The 22598-nt window shown below is 43.3% G+C and overlaps 1 protein-coding gene across 3 annotated transcripts in view; it reads right to left on the bottom strand.

The window, feature by feature from the left end:
* Positions 1-22598, bottom strand: part of Rere (arginine-glutamic acid dipeptide repeats) — a 402127-nt gene that overhangs the window by 98846 nt on the left and 280683 nt on the right. For all 3 annotated transcript variants that reach the window (XM_070037277.1, XM_070037278.1, XM_070037279.1), the window contains 2 exons: positions 20947-21071; positions 19745-19844 (listed from right to left, as the gene is read on the bottom strand). In XM_070037277.1, the coding sequence (XP_069893378.1) occupies positions 19745-19844; positions 20947-21071 (225 nt within the window). The remainder of the gene's footprint in view (positions 1-19744; positions 19845-20946; positions 21072-22598) is intronic.

A 22598-nucleotide genomic window follows, 5' to 3' on the forward strand; every position in this document is an offset into this window, starting at 1 on the left:
AAACAAAGCAGGAAACACTGGCAACAATAGGAATCTTTATTAACAATTACACCAACACCTGGTGAACACGTGGCCTGTGCAGTGCTCAGTACATGTCATGCACTCAATGAGACCCTAATCACATTAGGAAAATGGTTACTTATTTGACTTTATGAAAGGAACTAATGCCATCCCTTTGGACAGATTAGGAAACTGAGGTACAGTAAACATGAATCACAGTGAACCATGAAGCAGTAGAGCCAAGACTCAAACCCAGCCTGTAAGATTCCCCATTATCCCCACATCAGCCTAAGGCCACCCCAGATTGTGTTCTTTTCTCCTAGTATTGCCCTTTTTGGTGGTATTGGGGTGAAGCCAGGATCTCATGTTTGTTATACAAAGCAAGAGCTTTCCATCTGAGCAACTGTGCCAGCCCTCCTCCAGTATTTCCTAATTTTTTAACTGTTGTAATTCACTGAAAAACATATAAAGGGCCTTAAATGTTAAAGAAAACAATTTTGCAACAGTATGTTAATGAAGATGTTCCATCTACAAATAGAAGCATCTTACCTGGCCTTTAGGCCTAGATTTCTCTTGTCAAAGCTTTTCCCTGTAATCCTAACTACTCAGGAGGCTGCAATCTGAGCATCATGATATGAAGCCAGCCAGCCTTGAAAGTCCATGGAACTCTTATCTCCAATTAACTATCAAAGAACAGGAAGTGGAGATATAATTCAAGAGGTAAAGCATTAGTCTTGAATGAAAAAGCCTATGGGACAGCACCAAGTCCTAGAACCAGCACACCCAAAAAAAGACTAATGAGCCCCAACTCTTTCAACCTCAGGCAGTGCTCAGTACCCCTACTTTACAAAGCCACTCTAAGATGGTCTCTATGGCCCATCCAATTTCTTTTCTTTTTCTTTTTTTGGGGGGGGTCTGTTGTGGGCTTGAACTCAGGGTCTGGGTGCTGTCCCTGAGCTTTTTTGCTAAAGGCTGGTGCTCTACCACTTTGAACCACAGCTCCACTTCCCATTTTCTGGTGATTAATTGGAGATAAGTGTCTCATGGACATTCCTGCCAGGCCTGGCTTTGAACCATGATACTCAGATCTCAGCCTCCTGAGTGGCTACGATTACAGACATGAGCTACCAGCGCCCAGCTCCCATCCACTCTCACTCAATCTCCAACTTACAGAAATGAAGACAAACAAAAGCAGAAAGGTCCTTGTGTTCAAGCTACATCTCTAAACTGTAGCTGTCCCTCCAATTTCTTCCCTGGAAATCTGCCTTTTTCCTCTACACTGCAGTACTCAGGCACAAGTAGTAGTTTTGCTGAGACAGCCCTAGTGCCTAACACAGTGTGTACAGAAGGAAGGCATGAGCAAACAAGCAGTCACCCTCAACTGATGACACATACAGACTCCATCAAAGCTGAATATCATTTATCTGAACTTGTTCAGCCTACTGTCAGTGGTTTTGCAAGCCCTGCAATACAGCAGGTATCTCAGATGCATAAAAAGATTTAAGATAGTTAGATGCTCATACTCTGCCTACTTAATAAGTAGGTATTTGCCAAGCTGTATAATATAATGGATATGTTAAATAAGATAATGTAGATTAAAACAATAAATAGAAGCTGGGCGCCGGTGGCTCACGCCTGTAATCCTAGCTACTCAAGAGGCTGAGATCTAAGGATCGCGGTTCAAAGCCAGCCCAGGCAGGAGAGACTGTGAGACTCCTATCTCCAATAAACCACCAGAAAACCAGAAGTGGCGCTGTAGCTCAAGTGGTAGAGCGCTCGCCTTGAGCTGAAGAGCTGAAGGACAGCGCCCAGGCCCAGAGTTCAAGCCCCACAACCGACAAAAAAAAAAAAAAAATAAATAAATAAATAGAAAAACTAGATGCCTATTCAATTCGAAATGCATAGTGATAATTTAAAATCAAATCAAATTGGTTAAATTCAAATTTCTAATAAAAAGCTAATGGCAAGCCAGGCGCTGGTGGCTTATACCTGTAATCCTAGCTATTCAGGAGGCTGAGAACTAAGAATTGCAGTTCAAAGCCAGACTGGGCAGGAAAGTCTGTGAGACTCTTATCTCCAATAACTACTCAGAAAAAGCCAGAAGTGATGCTGTGACTCAAGTGGTAGAGAGCTAGCCTTGAGAAAAAGAATCTCAGGTATAGTACTCAGGCCCTAAGTTCAAGCCTTAGGACTAGCACAAAAAAAGAGAAAGAAAGGAGAAAGAAAGAAAGAGAAAGAAAGAAAGAAAGGAGAAAGAAAGAAAGAAAGAAAGAAAGAAAGAAAGAAAGAAAGAAAGAAAGAAAGAAAAGAAAAAAGAGCTAATGGCATCTTATCTGATGGACTTAGAGTACAAATAAGTAGAAGAACTATGAATTATGGAGCTGGCTGCCTGGAGTCAAATTCTAGGTATATTACTTGGTATGTAAACAAGGGATTTACCCTCCTGCTCAATTTCTTTTTTTTTTTTTTTTGGGGGGGGGGGGGTCTGGTCATGGGGCCTAACTCTGGGCCTGGGCGCTGTCTCTCAGCTCTTCAGCTCAAGGCTAGTGCTCTACCACTTGAGCCACAGTGTCACTTCTGGCTTTTTTTTTTAATGTGGTGCTGAGGAATCAAACCCAGGGTCTCAAGCATGCAAGGCAAGCGCTCTACCACTGAGCCACCTTCCCAGCCCCTCCTGCTCAATTTCTTTAAAGTCCTTCATAATAATAATGATCACTTGTGAGGATCACTTGGGAAATGTCGTCTTCTTCCCCCACGCCCCCAGTGCCCCAGGACAGGGCCTGTTACTTTTGCTTGGCTTTTTTGCTCAAAGCCAGTACTCTACTACTTAGAGCCATTTCTGGCTTTTTGCTAGTAAACTGGAGATAAGTGCCTCATGGACTTTTTTGCTGAAGCTGGTCTTCAACTTCAATCCTCAGGTCTCAGCTTCCTGAGCAGGCAGGATTACAGGTTGAGAGCCACTAGCATCTGGCTTAGGTATCTCTTTTAAAAGGAAAAATGAAAGCAGTCTCAACTCCATTTTGAACATTTTCTAGGTGGAAGAGGAACCTTTCAGAAGCCGGAAAAAAATGGTTACGCATAAACAAAACCATGCTATTTCACAGCATTGCCAACAGGAACATGGTAGTTTATGAAATGTGATAAAAACTCTGATACAATACTTGGAAACATTTTACATCTTTACATGTTGTGTGCGTGGTATCAGGAAATTAGTCCCAAGAATATCAGACCTACTCCAAAAGTGCACTGCAGAGTGGCTGAAGTGAAATCAGATGCCATCAGTCCCTACGGCATTCCTACCTTCTGGTGAACCGCACAGAGCTTTGGACTCTAGCTGGAGAAATGCTGTAACCAGCTGGCTGAGCCTGGCGGTGGCGGTGGCAATGGCAGGTGTCAGAGGGCAGCTACCCTGCTCAACCCAAACATTCCCCCGACCACGCTTGGTGTGGCTCGCGGTCACCTGAGCTTCCTTCCCTTCTGTTGGACCCACTGTTTCCTTAGCCTCTTAAAATACTCTTGTCCTTGACCTTCCAACCCATAAACCCAACGAATACTTCAAAGTGATGCCTAACACCACAGACAGAATTGGCCCTGTATGCATTTGGCATTTTTCTATACATCCAAATGAACAAATGATAAAGTTCTACTTATAAATAAGGCACATGAGGAAATTAGTACTACTAGTAAAACAGAACAATTATAACAACATGCCAGAAATAAAAGTTATTTAAAACTGGGGTATTTGGGACAGTAGCTGCAGGGTAACTCAACAGTAGAAAGCAAACCTGGAGATGGGCAAAGGGGTACCTATGCTTCAACTACACATGATTAAATATACACTTCAAACATTCCAGTAATTACTGCCATCTATGTAGCCCACGGCAGGTTAGATTATCTCCAGAGCACACTGGGGAAAGGACTGGAGTGCAGACTCATTGTGTGCTCAATTGTGCTCAATTGTGTTCTCTCCTAGGTGCTGGGAGAGATGTGGGCATGAGGAATGGTTGAGGACGGGGCTCCTTCTAAGAGGCGGTGTGCTGTCCAGGAACATGCCAGTCTCGATGTCCCCTCCAAACTCTCATACTAATACAGGGACAGGGTCTACCATCTCTGCTTGATGCATCAAGAGCAGGTAGGCCTTGCTTTAAGAACATTTATTTTCTCAATTGTTATGACTTTTTCACAGATGAGGCCAAAGGAAGCGCTATATTATATTGCCCATGGGAAATGCAGTGCACAAATGTATCAAAATGCTAGCTATCTTAATTAAATCTCTAGAAACTGTCATTAAATACCTTCTCCTCTAATGCAGCATCAAGCTTTGGAGAATTCAAATGATTTAATTTTGTGAAAAACTGAGGGTTTCAAGTCTCAAGACCACAGAGATGATCAAGATCGGGCAGAATACAGAAACTATGCTTCCAACACTAAAGCAAGCAGGAAGAGTTTCTACAACTTCTCTACAACAGGCTGTTGAAGGAATTGCAACACAGATTGCAAGGTAGGGGGTGGGGAGGAAGTCCTCAAATGTCTGAACGCTTTGTTTTGTAGCCATGGAAAAACAATTAAAGTAGAGCAATTAAATCTATTGGTTCATTCTGCAACCAAACCAGATTGGTCAGCTCTGGGATTAAATGCAATTTTAATGTAAGAGTGCAGGGAATTGTACCTTTTAGAACTAAACTGACAAAAAAAAAAAAAAAAAAAAGACTTCTACAAAATACAGTGTCAAGAAAGCATCACATCCTGACCTTGATAATCAGCTCCAGATCTCTGCGAGCAGGGGACATGAACACACGGACACACGGACACGGACACACACACACACAACTTAGAGCCTTACCAGGCCTCCACTAAACAGGATGTCATGTGCTTCCACTTGAGGAAGGGCTATCTCCCCCTGCACAGGCTGGGAAACAGGACCACACAGTGACTCTTCACCAATTCACTAGGCTCTCAAGTGCACCAGCAGTTGCGACATTGTGCCATTTTCTAGCAATCTGTCCAGTGTGGCCTCTGAGCGTGTACACATGCAATTGTATACACAAACAAGCAGTGTCTTTTTGTTTTTGGCTCAGACCTTATGAAAGAGTGTTCAAGGACATCAATCTGAACCTTACCCTTATGTGGATCTAGTCCTCTTCCAGCACACTTTCAGCTCAGAAGTCCTGGGGCCACCAGATCAATCAAGACATTTGGGCCCCAGAGATCCTCAAACACTCAACAAAGAGCTACTCAGCCACTCCCCAGGCCAGCTCCTGGGCTAGCTGAGGAATATAGCAAGGTTGTATGCTCAGTGGTCTTGGTGGGAGACATACAGGCTAAAAACAACAGAAGCTTCGGAGGAGCGCCTTGGTTTGATTCCCTCAATCACCAGAGCCAGACACAGTTTGCAAGTGAAATGAAAAGCTCTCAAGATTCCAGTGCCTTCTCTTTCTTTGGTGCCAGTCCTGGGGCCTGACATCTAGATGGAATTTGAGGCCATATGGTCAGACTTGCTACAAACTCTGTCCCAAGGCAATTGAATAGTGGTTTCTATCTGCTGAATGGGCAGCTCAGTGCTGTAGTTCAAGAGTGGGAAGCAGCGCAGGAAACAGTGGAATTCAAAATAGCTATAACCACTGTATCACATGAAGACTGTTCAAATAACCAGTGTCTCTACAGAGTCAAGACACGGGCAGTCATTGTGTATCTGACACCATCCTGTTACCACCACCCAGGACCTTCTGATTAGCAGAGGAAGTATCCTGCCGCAAGAAGAAAAACATATTTCTGCATAATTGCCCAAGTTAAATCTGCTACTCTCACTCTGCCTGACAAACCATTCCCTGCTTATTACTTTCTATAATTTAATATATATAAGTGCTTTACTGGCAAGCTTCTCAAAAGAATAAATAATACTTAATGACTGCCTACAGTTTAATTAACTCATGATTGAACTTCTCATGAATTGCCATAAACATTAAATTATATCTTTCCTCAAAGCTGCCATGGATAGAAATCTTGTTCTGAGCTTTAACTCTCCTGCCTAAACAATTCTGAAATTTCAGCAAATTTGAATGTTGGACAGCGAGGTGAGAGAATCAACTTTAATGCCTGGTTGTAAAGTATGTTATTTTATAGAGCAAGGGCGACGTCTTAATTTAAATAAGATTGAAAATGTGTCCATGTCCGAACACCTCATTTATATTACAGCAGTCATTAAACATCACTGGGTCTCCAGCAGGCTTATTAGCATAAACTCTGCGTATTACTAGCAGGTTTCAAGTTTCTATTCAGGCTTCTTATCTTAGCTGCCATTTTCTGTCTGCGTGATGTTGCAAATAAATTTTCCTTTTGGCATGGCTCAGCTGTCAGGCACCTCCGTTCTATAATGAACCCATGAATTACATCTCCCTGCTCTGCCATCTCTGGTCTCACACATCAAAATATTGTTCTTCAATTGTAATTTATAACTTAATTTAAATGTCCCTTTTTCTGTGACCTTTTTAGATCAAATGGCAGTGCATCTGGCTGTTTCTAACATACCAAAGCCTCCCTCTACAATTATGGACATTATAACTGTAGGAATAGCCTGTCTGAGGTAGCCTGCTTTCAGGCTGCATATTAAGTAATTGTAGTTCATTAAACGCAATATAAGATTTCAGCGTCTTCTGCTATACAAAATATGCTATTTATACATGCCAAGAAATTACCAAAACAACTCAAAGGGGAAAATAAGGTGGGGATTGGAATGGATCTTAAAATTCTTCATGCGCTTTATTATTTCAATTATTAACATAAATGAAAAGGATCTTGTCAAGATTTGTCAAAGACAAGTATTAAAAGAAAAATTCTAGCCGGGTGGTGGTGGCTCATGCCTGTAATCCTAGCTACTCACAGACTTTTGTCAAGCTGTGTTTCATGCACTCATTCTGGAAAATCTAAGATAATCATACAGAACAGGTTTTGAAAATCAGCCACCATGGATGGAGCTAGAAGGAATCATGTTGAGCGAGGTAAGTCAAGAACGAAGAGACAAACGGTACATGGTCTCCCTGATAAGTGGATGCTAAATCTAAAATATTAGGTGATACGACAAAACTAACAGGACTTAAGAAACAAAGAACTCCCACTCATCTGGTTGAACCACTACTAAATATCCCCACGCTGCTGATCACATATATGGTGTATAACATGTGAACACCGTTATATGTTACAGACTGTGATAGACAATTTGCTCCAGGAAAGTTAGAATGAACTTGTGACTTTAAATGAGCATCATTATTCCACAATACTGTGAAATTCGGGAAATTATGTAATCACTTAATCACAATAAAAAAAAAAAAAGAACCTCGGGGAAGGGAGGGAGGGAGGGGATGGTAGGGGGAAAACAATGGAGGGGTAACAATGTTCAAGAGGAAGTGTACTCATTACCTCACTCATGTAACTGTAACCCTCTGTATAGTATCTTTACAATAAAAAAAAAAAAAGAAAATCAGCCACCAGTGTAATATGACTAACTATGTCTGTACATAATGAACAGCAAGCAGCAAAAAAACAAAAAAAAACAAAAAAAAAACATTGTTTTAGGAGAAAGTCAAAACAGATGTGGATAGCTAGGCCACATCTCACAGCTGGATTTCCATAGGCTGACAAAGCACTGGCAGGTTTCTCATTCCAAAGTCATTCCCACACATTACTGTGTCCAGAAATGAAGGGTTCTGGGGGTTTCTATTCCAGATTCATAGGAAGAGAAGCCTTGGCTCATCAGATTAAAAAGTAACCATCATAAATGCTGGCACCTCATCTGAGTTCATGTGAGTGACTGAGACCTAATGCCGATGCTCTTTGCATTCTGACCACTTGCCTATCTTGAGGCTCTGTGTGACACTGTCTTCACAAAACACAAACACCACAAGAGCCTGGTACCAGAAATACAGGTGTGAGTATTCTGCAGACTTGAGGACTAAACATGATAGGGTACCTGGCTGTGGATCCAATGAAAAACTTAGCTCCGTGTTTGGCATGAACCAAGAGCTGAGATTATCTCTGGGATTAGGAACTACTTCCTGGCCTACTAAAAAGGGAAGGGACTGGAAGCCACACTGGAGAGGAGCAAAAGAAACAGACTTTAGCTTAAAATCAAGAAGAGCCTCCATTAGCCTCATGTTGACCTTAGGAAGTGCACTGACCTGTTAAATTAGAACACTGACCTTGTCCCACAAGTGCCCCAGAGGCATGAACTGTAGTCATCAACACAGGATGAGAGACAGGAATGAGATGCAAACAACAGAGATCTTGACAACTGGTTGGGAACCTGGAGTCTTTTTTTCCCTTTTTTTTTTCTTTTTGGTGATACTGGGACTCAATGTATGACTTGAGTCATACATTGTGTGCTTGTAAGGCAGGTGCTCTCCTACTTAAGATATGATGCTAGCTAAAGGCCATTGAAATGTATGTATGTGCACATGCACATGCGCTGGTCCTGGACACTGTCCCTGAGCTCTTGTGCTCAAGGCTAGCACTCTACTGTTTGAGCCACAGCTCTACTTCTGGCTTTTTGGTGGTTAATTGGGGATCAGAGTCTCACCAACTTTTCTGCCTGGCCTGGCTTTGAACTGTGACCTCAGCCTCCTGAGTAGCTAGGATCATAGACATGTATCACCAACACACAATCATAGGGATTTTTTGTGTGTAAAATGGTACAAGGACTTGAACTCACTCGGCAGGCCCAGGACTGTTTGAGTCAACCTTCCAGTTTGTTTATGTATGTATTTATTTTTGAGACAGGATCTCACTATGTAGCTGCTGCTGGCCTCAAACTTACGATCCTTCTGTCATAAGCACTGAGAGTACAGGTTATAAGACACTACGATTGGGGCTGGGAAGGTGGCTCAGTGGTAGAGTGCTTGCCTTGCATGCATGAGGCCCTGGGTTTGATTCCTCAGCACCACATAAGAAAAAAGAAAAAAGCCGGAAGTGGCACTGTGGCTCCAGTGGTAGAGCGCTAGCCTTGAGCTGAAGAGCTGAGGGACAGCGCCCAGGCCCAGAGTTCAGGCCCCACGACTGGACCCCCCCCCCCCAAAAAAAGACACTACGATTAACTCTAAAGAAAAAAAAAAAAAAAATATATATATATATATATATATATATATATATTATATATATATATTCCCCCCCCCCCCTCTGGTTGGTCGTGGGGCTTGAACTCTGGGCCTGGGCACTGTCCCTCAGCTCTTCAGCTCAAGGCTAGCGCTCTACCACTTGAGCCACAGCGCCACTTCCAATTTTCTGGTGCTTAATTGGAGGGAAGAATCTCCCGGACATTCCTGCCCGGGCTGGCTCTGAACTGCGATCCTAAGATCTCAGCCTCCTGAAGTAGCTAGGATGACAGGCGTGAGCCACTGGTGGCTGGCTTAAAGAATTTTTTTTGGGGGGGGGGGGGTCCGGTTGTGGGGCCTGAACTCTGGGCCTGGGCGCTGTCCCTCAGCTCTTCAGCTCAAGGCTAGCGCTCTACCACTTGAGCCACAGCCCACTTCCGGCCTTTTTTTTTTTCTGCTTATGTAGTGCTGAGGAATCGAACCCAGGGCCTCATGCATGCAATGCAAGCGCTCTACCAACTGAGCCACTTTCCCAGCCCTTAAAGAAATTTTTGAGTCTAACAAAACCAGGAACCTCAGGGGTGTGAGTTAACAAGCTGTTCTAGGAAAAGACACTTTGTTAGCTATAAGAGAGGGAGCCATAAAGTAAGCTTTAAAACCTGCCAATATTTTATATCCCCCTCATTTTATAGAGTTTTTAAAAGACAAAATATTACAGGATATTCTGAAGTAATAAATGGAATAACATTAACTCATTAATTAAAAAAGAAAACATAGCCATTGACCTAGGCCAAATTCTCCATTTCAAACTGCCTATGGCACGTCGCCACTTCACTTAGACCACAGGATTCGAGCTGTCTTAATTTCCGAGGTTTTGTAATTTTCAAAGCTAGAAGTTTATGCTATAGGTCCTTACAAAAATTATGGATAATTAGTCACTTACACAGCTAACTGTTGATGAAATTTTGGTACCTTTTCTGGGTGGGAGACTTGACACAGGACCTGAGCTTTTGTGCTCAAGGCTGGTGCTCTACCACTTGAGCCACAGCTCCACTTCCAGCTTTTTGGTGGTTAACTGGAGATAAGAGTCTCATGAACTTGCCGGGCGCTGGTGGCCCATGCCTGTAATCCTAGCTACTCAGTAGGCTGAGATCTGAGGATCGCGGTTCAGAGCCAGCCCAGGCAGGAGAGACCGTGAGACTCCTATCTCCAATAAACCACCAGAAAACCAGAAGTGGCGCTGTAGCTCAAGTGGTAGAGCGCTCGCCTGGAGCTGAAGAGCTGAAGGACAGTGCCCAGGCCCAGAGTTCAAGCCCCATGACAGACCAAAAAAAAAAAAAAAAATCTCATGAACTTTCCTGCAGCTGGCTGTGTGACTCTTTAAACTATAAACTTTCCTGAGCTGGCTTTGAACTGCGATCCTCAGATCCCCAGCCTCCTCAGTAGCTAGAATTACAAGCATGAGACACTGGCACTCAGCTAACATTTTTGTTTCTAAGAAATTACTGCACTTCTTATAAACAAATCTTTGCTTTTGTTCTTGGTGTATGAGTTCAGGCACAGAACACAAAGGAAGCAGGTGTGGTGAGGGCCAAGGCTGAGTGCCAACTGCTTCAAAGGGAGGGGAGGCCTCTTCAGAATGCAGCGACTGAATCTGCTGAGTAAGAACACTTGGCTGTGACACAGAATGAGTGTAACGCTGTCCACCAGGAGAAGAGCTACTGGCAGGTTCATGAATCCAGACTGTTTATGTGGCTTTCCTGAATGATAATTATTTGTCAGCTAAGAAAGACCTATGTCTGGCTACCAGTGGAAAGTCAACCACATTTTTACTTCCTCTAGCATCCTCACAGCCTTGAAATCAAAGAACAAAATGTAACATGAAACTGGGCAGAAGGCTGCAGTGTAACAGCAAAACCACAGTAATCCATCTCAAGTGGGTACAAATGGATCTACTGAGAAATGCTAATTGATCTAGGGAAAGGTTTTACCTTTCATAGATAAGTGAAGAAAAGCACCACACAGGATCAGTGGCTTATGACGGTCATTTCAGCCACATGGGAGGCTATGATCAGGAGATTCGATGCTCTCCACCAACCCAGGCCAAAAAAGTTCACAAGACTCTATCTCAACAGAAAAGGTTCGGTACAGTGGTGCATGCCTGTCATTTAAGTTATAACAAGAAAAATAAATAGAAAGATCATGGTCCAAATCATCCTGGGCAAAAAGTGAAGGCCTTTGCTCAAAAATAACCAGAGGTGCGGGTACCCATGGCTCACAATTATAATCCTCGCTACTCAGGAGGCTGAGAATTATGGTTTGAAGCCAGCCTGGGCAGAAAAGTCCATGAGATTCTTATCTCCAATTAGCCACTAGAAAACCAGAAGTGGCTCTGTGGTTCAAAGAAGTAGAATGTTATTAGCCTTCAGTGAAAAAGCTCAGGGAGGGACAGTGTCTAGGCCCTGAGTTCAAGTTGTAGGACTGACACACACACGAGGAATATATACTGGAGACATGGTTCATGTGGTACATGTGCTTAGCAAGTGTTCAGCCCTGAGTTCAAATCTCAATACCCCCAGGAAAATAAAAACATAAAGTGCACCTACCTTATGTATTTATATACACATAAAAATTTAAACTTGGGGCCAGGCACCAATGGCTCATGCCTGTAACTCTAGCTACTTAGGAGGCTGAGATCTGAGGGTCCAGGTTCAAAGCCATCCTGGGGAAGGAAAAGTCTGTGAGCTTCTTATCTCCAATAAACTACTCAGAAAAAGCCACAAGTGGTACTGTGGCTCACGTGGTAGAATGCTAGACTTGAGCACAGAGAGGCTCAGGCACAGTGTTCAGGCCCTGAGTTCAAGGCCCTTGGCCTGGCAAAAAAAAAAAAAAAAAGGTAAACTTGAGGACAAGTAGAAGTGAGGCCAATTCCTTATAAACAGCCCTCTTGGGAATGCCAAGAAAATATGCAGCTTGGAGGTTTGCCATTCAGTTAGAAATTCTTTACACATTTCTCCCTGTCCAGTCTTCTAGGTTCTTAGAAAGGACTGGAAATGTGATTTAGCTTCTACTAAAAGGTAAAAAGCTTAGTAGCTTAAGAAACATCTACAGCCAGGTGCTGGTGACTCATACCTAGAATCTTAGCTACTGAGGAGGCTGAGATCTGAGTATCATGGTTCAAAGCTTGCCTGGGAAGGAAAGTCTGTGAGACTCATCTTCAATAAACCACTGAGAAAAGCAAAAGTGGTGCTGTGGCCCCAAGTGGTAGAATGTTAATCTTGAGCAAAAGAGCTCAGGGAAAGCGCCCAGACCCAGAGTTCAAGCCCCATGACTGACTAAAGAAAGAAAAAAGAAACATCTAGGATAGGTGATAGTGGCTCATGCCTATAATTCTAGTTATTCAGAAGACTGAGACCTGAGATTAAGGTTTAAAAAACCACCCTGGGAAGGAAAGCCTATGAGACTTACACCACCAAAAAGTAGAAAGTGAAACTATGGCTCAATTATAAGCACCAGCCTATAGTGCAAAAGTTGAGCTCCAGTGCCCAGGCCAAGAAAGAGTTCAAAAGACACACACACACACACACACACACACACACACACACACACACACACACACACACACACACACACACACACACACACACACACACACACACACACACACACACACACACACACACACACACACACACACACACACACACACACACACACACACACACACACACACACACTCTTTCTCTTCCTTTCCTTTTTTTTTTTTTTTTTTGGTGCTGGTCCTGGGGCTTGAACCCAAGGACTGGAGCAACCACTCTGTCACTAGAGCCCCAACTCCACTTCCAGCTTTTTTGGTAATCAACTGGAGATAACTGTCTCAATAGACTTTCTTGTCCAGGTTGGCTTCAAAGTGCAATCCTCAGGCCTGGGCAGGTCCCACAAGACATGTAGTAAGCTCTGGAATGTGTTATAAAATGTTAGTGTTTATACTATTTGTCCTTCCACATGTTTTGAGCACTATCTAGAATATATTTTAGAATTCATTTTATTTTGCTGCCAGTACTGGGGTTTAGACTCAGGGCTTCACATGCTACTTCCTTGGCATCTCTTGCTCCCAGCTCTCAATTTGAGCCATGCCTCTGGTCTGGTATTTTGTGGGTTAGCTGGAGAAGGAGTCTTCAACAGGCTTCTCTGCCTGGGCTGGCTTTGAACTTAAATCTTTCAGAATCTGCTTCCCCCCAACCCCAGGGGGAGGGGTGGGTCAGTTGTGGGTCTTGAACTCAGGGCCTGGGCACTGTCCCAGGCTAATCTTTTCACTTGAAGCTAGCACTCTGGCACCTCCAATTTTCTGGTGGTTAATTGGAGGTAAGAGTCTCATGGACTTTCCTGCCTGGGCTGGCTATGAACTATGATCTTCAGATCTCAGCCTCCTAAATAGCTAGGATTCCAGGCATGAACCACCAGTGTCCGGTGAATCTGTTTTTAAAATGCTATTACCTTGAACTTCAGAAAGTTTTCTTTCTTTCCTTTCTTTCTTTCTTTCTCTTTCTTTCTTTCTTTCTTTCTTTCTTTCTTTCTTTCTTTCTTTCTTTCTTTCTTTCTTTCTCTGTCTCTCTCTCTCTCTGTCTCTCTGTCTCTCTCTCTCTTTCTTTCTTTCTTTCTTTCTTTCTTTCGCTAATCCTGGGGCTTGAATTCAGGGTCTAGGCACTGTTCCTGAGCTTCTTTTGCTCAAGGCTAGTGCTCTACCACTTGAGCCACAGCATTACTTCCAGCCTTTTCTGTTTATGTGGTACTGAGGAATCAAACCCAGGGCTTCATGGATGCTAGGCAAATACTCTACTAAGCCACATTCCCAGCCAATGTCGGTAAATTTCTAAACAGTTTTCAAAACCAAAGATTAAATGTTACTAATTGGCCAAAACACCATAAAATAAAAATGCAAATTTATCTATAATTTTGTTGGCAATCAGTTGCAAAAGTCTTGGTTTTATTAGGAAACCTCAACTGCATGGCTTCCTTCTACATTTTCTCTAATGCAGTAAAGAATACAACATGCAGCAGACGCCCATAAATAAAACAATAGCAACAGGGTTTATGAAGATTGATTTATATGAGCTGCTGTTTAGAAATTCATTGGATTTCTGTAATAGGAAGTCATATATAGCATATTAATTTCTCTCATTATTCTTTTCAACCTATAACCAAAATATCATGAAGGGGAAAAATAACCCAAACCCTACTTTTTTTTTTGGGGGGGGGGTCCGGTTGTGGGGCCTGAACTCTGGGCCTGGGCACTGTACCTTAGCATTTCAGCTCAAGGGTAGCACTCTACCACTTGAATCACAGCGCCACTTCCGGCTTTTTTCTTTTTGCTTGTGTGGTGCTGAGCAATCAAACCCAGGGCCTCATGCATGCAAGGCAAGCACTCTACCACTGAGCCACCTTCCCAGCCCCCAAACCCTACTTTAACCCAAGTCATCAAACAGTAACCATTTAATACTGCCTCATCTGAGCAGCGAACTATGTAGGGGGAAGCATCCAAGGGAAGGGGTGGGCATGGCTAATCATCGGGAGGATCTTGAACACATACTTCCTTCAAATTGTGAAGAAAAGTCCCCTCTTCCCCCATGAAGCTGCCTTTGGGAGATAAGAAATCCCCACATTCACTTACTCCCCCAAGTTCTGCAAAGGGTTCCAAACCTGGAGGCTTTAGTGAAGTCAAGATGAATAGCAGAGCCTCCCCTCAAACAGACTTACTTCATTAGGATAAAAGAGACAGAGGGATGTGAGTCTTCTAGACCACTTAGCTGCATATCCTGCCATGGGACTTTAATAACATCAATGTCTCCAGTGTTGGGGTATGACTCAGAAACAAAGACTGATACTCAATGCTGAACAAATTTTGGTAGTTGTAGATCACAGGTAGAAAACCATTAAGCTAGTAGATGCTTTGAATCTTTTGTTGAAGGAGATGTGGACTTACATAAATAAGAAAACAAATACATACTCTCTTGGAGATGTAAAAAGCTAAATTTGAATGTCTAACAGCCATCCGTATTTCAGGGAATAAAGCTGTCCAGACTGAGGTAAAATCTCCGCTATGTGATTATAAATTTTTCTTAAAGTATATACATATAGTGTTGGTGATAAAAGATAAGCATAAAAATGATAATAAATTACTAAGGACAAAAATTCAAAAAAAGTTTAATTTCATTAGGAAACAAGAAAGATACTTGAGTGCTAAGAAAAAAAATCAGTATTAGTTTAGTAAAACCCTTAAAATTGGTGATAAAATCAGTTATATAAGATTCCATTTCTGGAAGCTAGGAAAAAATGTTGGATTAAACCCCTGAATAGGTATTAAAAATATACTTTAAAAAAGAGGGAAAAAAATTAAATTTCTTTTCCCTCAAGAGGTGGGGAGGAACAAAGTCCTGGGGTTTGAACTTGGGAGTCTCATGCTATCTAGGAAGGCATTTTACTGCTTGAGCCCTAGCCCCAAACTCTAGCATCTCTCAAGACTGAACATTGCTACCAATCTTTACTAAGGTCAATCAAGAAGAAACAATGTTAAGAATGAAAAGAGTGGGGCACTAGTTGCTCACATGGCACGGGTGGCTCATGCCTATAATCCCAGCTACTCAGGAGGCTGAGATCTGAGGATCACAGTTTAAAGCCAGCCCAGGCAGGAAAGTCCATTAGACTCTTATCTCCAATAAACCACCAGAAAACTGGAAGCAGTTCTGTGGCTCAAGTGGTAGAGTGCTAGCCTTGAGCTGAAGAGCTGAGGGACAGCGCCCAGGCCCAGAGTTCAAACCCCAACCAACCAAAAAAAAAAAAAAAAAAAAAAAAAAAGGTAATGCATGAATGAAGTGATACATTGGGCTGGTGGAGGATGTTCAAGTGGTAGAGTGCCTGCCTAGCAAGCTCAAGGCTGTAAACTCAATCCCAACATAGTGACACAGGAAGAAATATAAACTATGGATAGGCTTATGTCCACCTGCAATTTAAAAAATACCCACCAATATTCAGATTGTGATGTCTGTGCCTTAAAGAATAATAAATATCCTTCCTACAGTTAGCAACAACAAATGCATTACAAACTTAAAAGAAGACAGTATTACTCTGATGTCAAATCAAACAAATACTTAATTTAAAAGTGAAGAATAAGCCAGGTGCCAGTGGCTCACACCTGTAATCCAAAAAGGCCAGAAGCAAAGCTGTGGCTCAAGTGGTAGAACACTAGCCTTGAGCATAAAAGCTCAGGGACATCACCCAGGCCCTGAGTGCAAGCCCCAGTGCTGGCAAAAAACAAAAATGGAAAAAATAGTAGGATGTCAGTGGCTCACACCTGTAATCCTAGCTACTCACTCAGGAGATCTAAGGTAGAGGTTTCAAGCTAGTAGGGCAGAAACAAAAGGAAAAAAATTGACAAAATTCAATGTGCCATTCTCAGCCTAATTTTAAAAATCAGCAATAAGTATACATAACACTAACAGTGAATGTTTAGCCAGACCAGAAAAGAGACAAAGACAGCCTCTCCTCGCAGCTTTCTACTGTAATCAGGAGGCTCAGGGCAGTATAATAAAGCATGAAAAAGAAACCAAACACACAGACCAGCAGGGGAAAATACATCTGCACATTCCACGACTGTGCACAGAGAAAAACAGAAGGAACCAACCAGAAGGCTACCAGGACTCAGTGACTTGGCAGACCAAAGAATACAAAGTCAACAGGTTGGAGGCAATCAAAATAAACATAAACTCCTACAAGATTTTCCATTTTTCACTTTTCATTCAGCAGCCAGTGCAATAGAGAAGCACAAAAGCTAAAACAGTGCTAAGTGATTTCCATGGCTGCCGAATCAAGCACACACAAGCTCTACAGTCCTTCAGTGGTTGAATGTGCCAGGATTACAGAACACAAGATTGTTGAGCCATCTTGGGTGGCCCATACAGGAAGAAATGCCACTCCTTCCCAAGGAGCTTGCCACAAAGGACAATGGGCAATAGTAGCCAGAACTATTTCTGTAAATTATTTTCCACAAAATCTCTCTCTCTCTCTCTCTCTCTCTCTCTCTCTCTCTCTCTCTCCCTCTCTCTCTCTCTCCCTCCCTCCCTCTCTCTCTCCTTGAACTCAGGGCCTACGCACTGTCCCTGAGCTTCTTTTGCTCAAGGCTAGCACTCTACCATTTGAGCCATAACTCCGCTTCGGCGTTTTCTGTATATGTGGTACTGAGGAATCAAACTTGGGCTTCATGCATGCTAGGAAAACACTCTACCATTAAGTCATATTCCCAGCCTCTACAAAACCTTTAAAGGGTTTAGAATGAGAATCAGAATGGGCTGCCAAAAAATGCAATATAGTTAAAATCTTCTTTTTCAAAACTCAACCAACTAGCTGGGCGCTTGTGGCTTACACCTGTAATCCTAACTACTCAGGATGCAGAGAGCTGAGGATCGAGGTTCAAAGCCAGCCCGGGAAGGAAAGGTCATGAAACTCTTATCTACAATAAACCACCAGAAAGTGGGACTGTGGCTCAAGTGGTAGAGTGCTCGCCTTGAGCTGAAGAGCTGAGGGACAGTGCCCAGGCCCAGAGTTCAAGCCCATGACCCACAAAAAAAACCACACAAAAAAACAAACAAAAAACACCACCAACAACAAACTAGCTGCACTGTCATTAAAAAATCCCTGGGCTCATTTTGAGACCCTGTCCTCAGATCTGTCTCCTGAGTAGCTAGGATTACAGGCATGAGCCACTAGTGCTGGCACCAGCATAGAGCAACGTTCAAATTTTTGTTTAAAAATTTTATGGGCTGGGTGCTGGTGGCTCATGCCTATAACCCTCGCTTCTTAGGAGGCTGAGATCTGAGGACAGGAACTGAAAGTTAGCCCAGGACAAGAAATTCTGTGAGATTCTTATCTCCAATTAACCACCAATTAGCCAGAAGTGGAGCTATGGCTCCAGTGGTCGAGTGTCAGCCTTGAGGCTCAAATTTAGCTAAGGGACAGGAACCAGGCCCTGTGTGGGTAAGCCCCAGTACCAGTTAAAAAATAATAATAATAGAAAGAAGCTCCTATCAAAGACTTTCTTTGAAAGCACACACACTTTCAAGGTGCTTGAATTGGCAGATATGATTTATACCTCTCTGACCACTGGCATTGTCTACGATATCACAAATCTGAGTCTCCATTTCTTCAATTGTAAAATATTCTCAATGACTTCTTCTGGCTCTATCACATGCTCATTTTAAAGACTCTTTATCTTTAAAAAAAAATAGTTAACTATCAAATCAATGAGAAAGCACACACAGTACTTTCTTCAGTGAATGTAGAAGAGTGAACAGCTACGTAGAAGAGCATATTCCCAGCAGGATCACTAACAATCTCCAAAACGTAAGAACTATTACAGTATTATGTAACACCTCTAAACCCTAGTCAGACCAGGAATAAACTCAACCATGTCACTCAGATATCTGTTAATATGTTCAGTAACAAGTAGAAATTAGAGTAAAACCATCTCTAAATTGGAAATATTGTTTTCCTCCTAATGAGTTTTTTGGATTATAAGCGTTAAGTCTTCTGGATCTTTTAAGCTTTGGATTTGTGTCTATTTAGAAACTGGACAGATGATCTAAAAAGTCCCTTCCAACCATACTAACCCCTTAAAGACCAAAAATATTTAGGCAGCCATTAGGAGACCTGCTCAGCCTCATCCTTAATGTCCTAATAAACACATATAACCACATACATTATCATTGTAGTAGAACTATATATTCTATCATTATTCACAATTACTTCTTTGGATTTGAAAACTTCACTTTAATAACCACACAGAAAGGAATTAATTCAATGTAACTTCAGAACACAGCACTTTCCCTTTATTGTCCCTTAAGAGTATTTTCTAAACACAAAATGAACGGTCATAAAGCAGTAATGCTAAACTGGAGCTGCAACCCTACAGTTTGCAGTGTCATGAGTACTGTTACTTTTTAACTGTTCTATGGCTGCTAACAGATTAAAACAGCGGAGTCATTTCGGGAGTATGTCATGTGACAGACTCAGGAGGACAGTCACTTATTTCACTTACTTCTGATCTCTTTTTTTTTTTTTTTTTTTTTGGTCGGTCGTGGGGCTTGAACTCTGGGCCTGGGCGCTGTCCCTCAACTCTTCAGCTCAAGGCAAACGCTCTACCACTTGAGCTACAGCGCCACTTCCGGTTTTCTGATGGTTTATTGGAGATAGGAGTCTCACGGTCTCTCCTGCCCGGGCTGGCTTTGAACCACGATCCTCAGATCTCAGCCTCCTGAGTAGCTAGGATTACAGGCGTGAGCCACCAGCGCCCGGCTACTTCTGATCTCTTTAGTGACTGTTCTTGGGCCTTTAGGGAGATGTTGTAAGGTCGAGTCCCCAGCTGTGAGAGAGGTACATACTTGCTAACCTCTGAAATGGGACCTGACTAAGACTCGCCACTGTCCCCAGTACAGGCACAGACCAGAAAATGAACCTGAAGGTTCTGCATGCATGGACTGCCAAGACTGCAATTCATCTTCCAATCCCAGCACCACACCCAGCCGTGGCTCCTGACACTGCTGGCTGCATGGTCTCTGTGGCCATCACTGGACCCTGAAGCCAGCCCAAGGTGGCTTTCACACACTTACTGTGTTCAATGCATTGAGAGTGGTGTCATCGCGAGACGCTGCCACACAGCCATCCTCTGTGGAGCCCCCGTCACACATCCCCGCAAAGGCCGCCATGCTCCTTTGGAAGAAAGGACGTTGTTAATGTCAGCACATAGCAACATTTGCCTGGTGGCTTTAACTACTTTCAACCCAGTCCAAATCACATGGTAAACTAGAGTTTCAGAGTCTGGCCTCAGCTCCTGTGAGTCCTCCCTCCCTCCTCATCCAGTTGTCTTTCTTCCTCCTCTGAGTTATTACTCCTTGGATTTCAGATGTGAGCACACACATAACCCACTAGATTATTCCACTAGATTTTGACCTTTTCAGAGAAAAGTCTCTATATGCACAATTACTAGATACTAATGAAAAGGTGTTGTTTTTTTTTTGCCAATCCTGGGACTTGAACTCTGGGCCTGGGCTCTGTCCTTGAGCTTATTTTGCTCATGGCTAGCATTCTACCACTTGAGCCATTCTGAGTAGTTTACTGGAGATAGAGTCTCACAGCCTTTCTTGCTCAGGCTGGCTTCAAACAGTGATCCTCAGATCTCAGCCTCCTGAGTAGCTAGGATTATAGGCATGAGCCATTGGCATCTAGCTGAAAAGGTTTTTAAGTTTTCACAGTACATGTGAAATTATTCTTCTCATCTATAAACCACCTTTCCATGAAATGAAAAGTCAGAGACTCAAAAGTGCCTTACAGGTTCACCTCTGCTACCCGCTGTTCTCTGCACCATGTGCCGCATGCGCAGCAGCGCCGCGGAGTGCAGCCGGCGCCTCACTCCTCTGCACACAGTGACACCGCAGCGTGCCAGCACTGCTGCAGACGTGGAAGGCTGTGCCTGCACAGTGCCGTGTCTGGACAGCAAGTACTGTGGGACAGTCGCAGACCAGTGGCCCCATGTAGGTAAGACACGAAATGGTCATGAATTTGTAAGATAGAGTGAGTGAATTACTCAGCTAGACAGAATAAGAGGGGCTGATAACGTCCAGTTGTCTTTCTGAAGAGTTTCAAAGTCTGATATGAGGCAAATATCAAGGAAAAATATGACTTTAACATGGCAAACTAATTGTCTCTGTAAGAATTGGAGCAGATGCCCCACTCAGGAGTAAAATGTCAGTGGGGAGGAGACGCTTGTGGCCTGTGGGTCAGCTGGGAGCACGGGAGGGGGAGGCGCCATTACCTTGCTGCCCGCAGGTACATGAGGAGGTCACAGTCGTTAACGCCCGGCATCCACACCAGTTCCTCCTGCTGGGTCACGGTGTCACCATGCGGGGAGGGGAATGGCTGCAGATCGGGAAGTTTGGCCTGGAAGACAGGAATGGAGCAGTCACCATGGAGGCACGTGCCAGGCAGAGCTGTCTTGACAAGATCATCCTGGGGACAGACGAACACTGAACAAAACCTGTCTCCAGCAAAACCATGAGTTATCCACACTGGTCTGTGTCACCTACCAGGACCTCTCACCATCACCAAGTCACCAGAGGTGGCTTAGAGATACTTTACAGAGCAGTAAACAGCGTCAAATAGACCCGTGCAAGTGTAAGCCAAAGACTGAATCATACAGACGTGTGAATGCCAGAAGAAGGAACAGCTACAGGATAAAGAGCAACACACACACACACACACACACACACACACACACATACACACACACACACGTGAACGCACACACAACAGATGGAGGTGATATGGGGGGGAGGGGGGAGGCTGGGAAGGGGTGTGAAGGGTAAACAAAGGAGGAGGCTGTAATGCTTGGTAAGAAATGTACGCATTATCCTGCCCATGTAATTGTAACCCCTCTGTACAGTATGTTCACAAATAAAATAAAATAAATTAAAAAAAAAAGATAGAGGAGATAGCTGCACAACCATCATGGAACTGTTTATATTATTATTATTATTAATTTTGCAATGCTATTTTGCAGACCCCAGGCATGAAAGCAAGTGCTCTAAGCGTACCCTTAGCTCTGAATTGTTCACTTTAAAATGGTGAACTTAAATTAGTGAATCTCACCTTCATTAAAAATTAAAGTGAGGGCTGGGAAGTTGGCTCAGTGGTAGAGCGCTTCCCTCTCATGCATGAGGCCATGGGTTTGATTCTTCAGCACCACATAAGCAGAAAAAAGCCGTAGTGGCACTGTGGCTCAAGTGGTAGGGTGCTAGCCTTGAGCTGAAGAGCTAAGGGCCAGTGCCCAGGACCAGAGTTCAAGCCCCATGACTGACAGAAAAAAAAAGTGGCAGTGGCTTGTGCCTGTATTCCTAGCTACTCAGGAGACTGAGATCTGCAGATCATGGCTTGAAGCCAGCCTGGGCAAGAAAGTCCATGAGACTCTTATCACCAATTAACTACACAAAAACCAGAAGTAGTGCTGTGGCTCAACTGGTCGAGCGCTAGCCCTGGGCAAAAGAAGCTCAGGGACAACACAACACCCAGGCCCAGAGTTCAAGCCCCAGGACTGGCTAAATAAATAAATAAAATTTAAAAATTAAAAAAAATTAAAATAAAAGAAGTTGGGCCCAGTGGTGTGTCCATCATCCCAGCAATGACAGGAAGCCCGCTGGCACCTGGCTGAAACTGCTCTTGCTTTGGGGTATAAAATCTTACAAACGTTTACAGTGTGTATTGTTTGGAGGTCATTAAAATTTTTCCTCTTCTGTGGGGAAAAAAAAAAATCTTACAAACGTGCCTTTCTTGGGGGAGATAGGGGAATGAAGGCTTGAACCCAAGGGTTCTCTATCCCTCCAACTCCTTCTGTTCTGTTTTGAAATATGGTCTCTATTTGTTCCAGGGCAGCCTGGACAGCAATCCTCCTATTAAGCACTTCTCATTATA

Source organism: Dipodomys merriami, unplaced genomic scaffold, assembly GCF_024711535.1.
Source record: "Dipodomys merriami isolate MVZ:Mamm:240054 unplaced genomic scaffold, mDipMer1.0.p SCAF_28, whole genome shotgun sequence".
In the NCBI taxonomy this organism is placed as follows: domain Eukaryota; kingdom Metazoa; phylum Chordata; class Mammalia; order Rodentia; family Heteromyidae; genus Dipodomys; species Dipodomys merriami.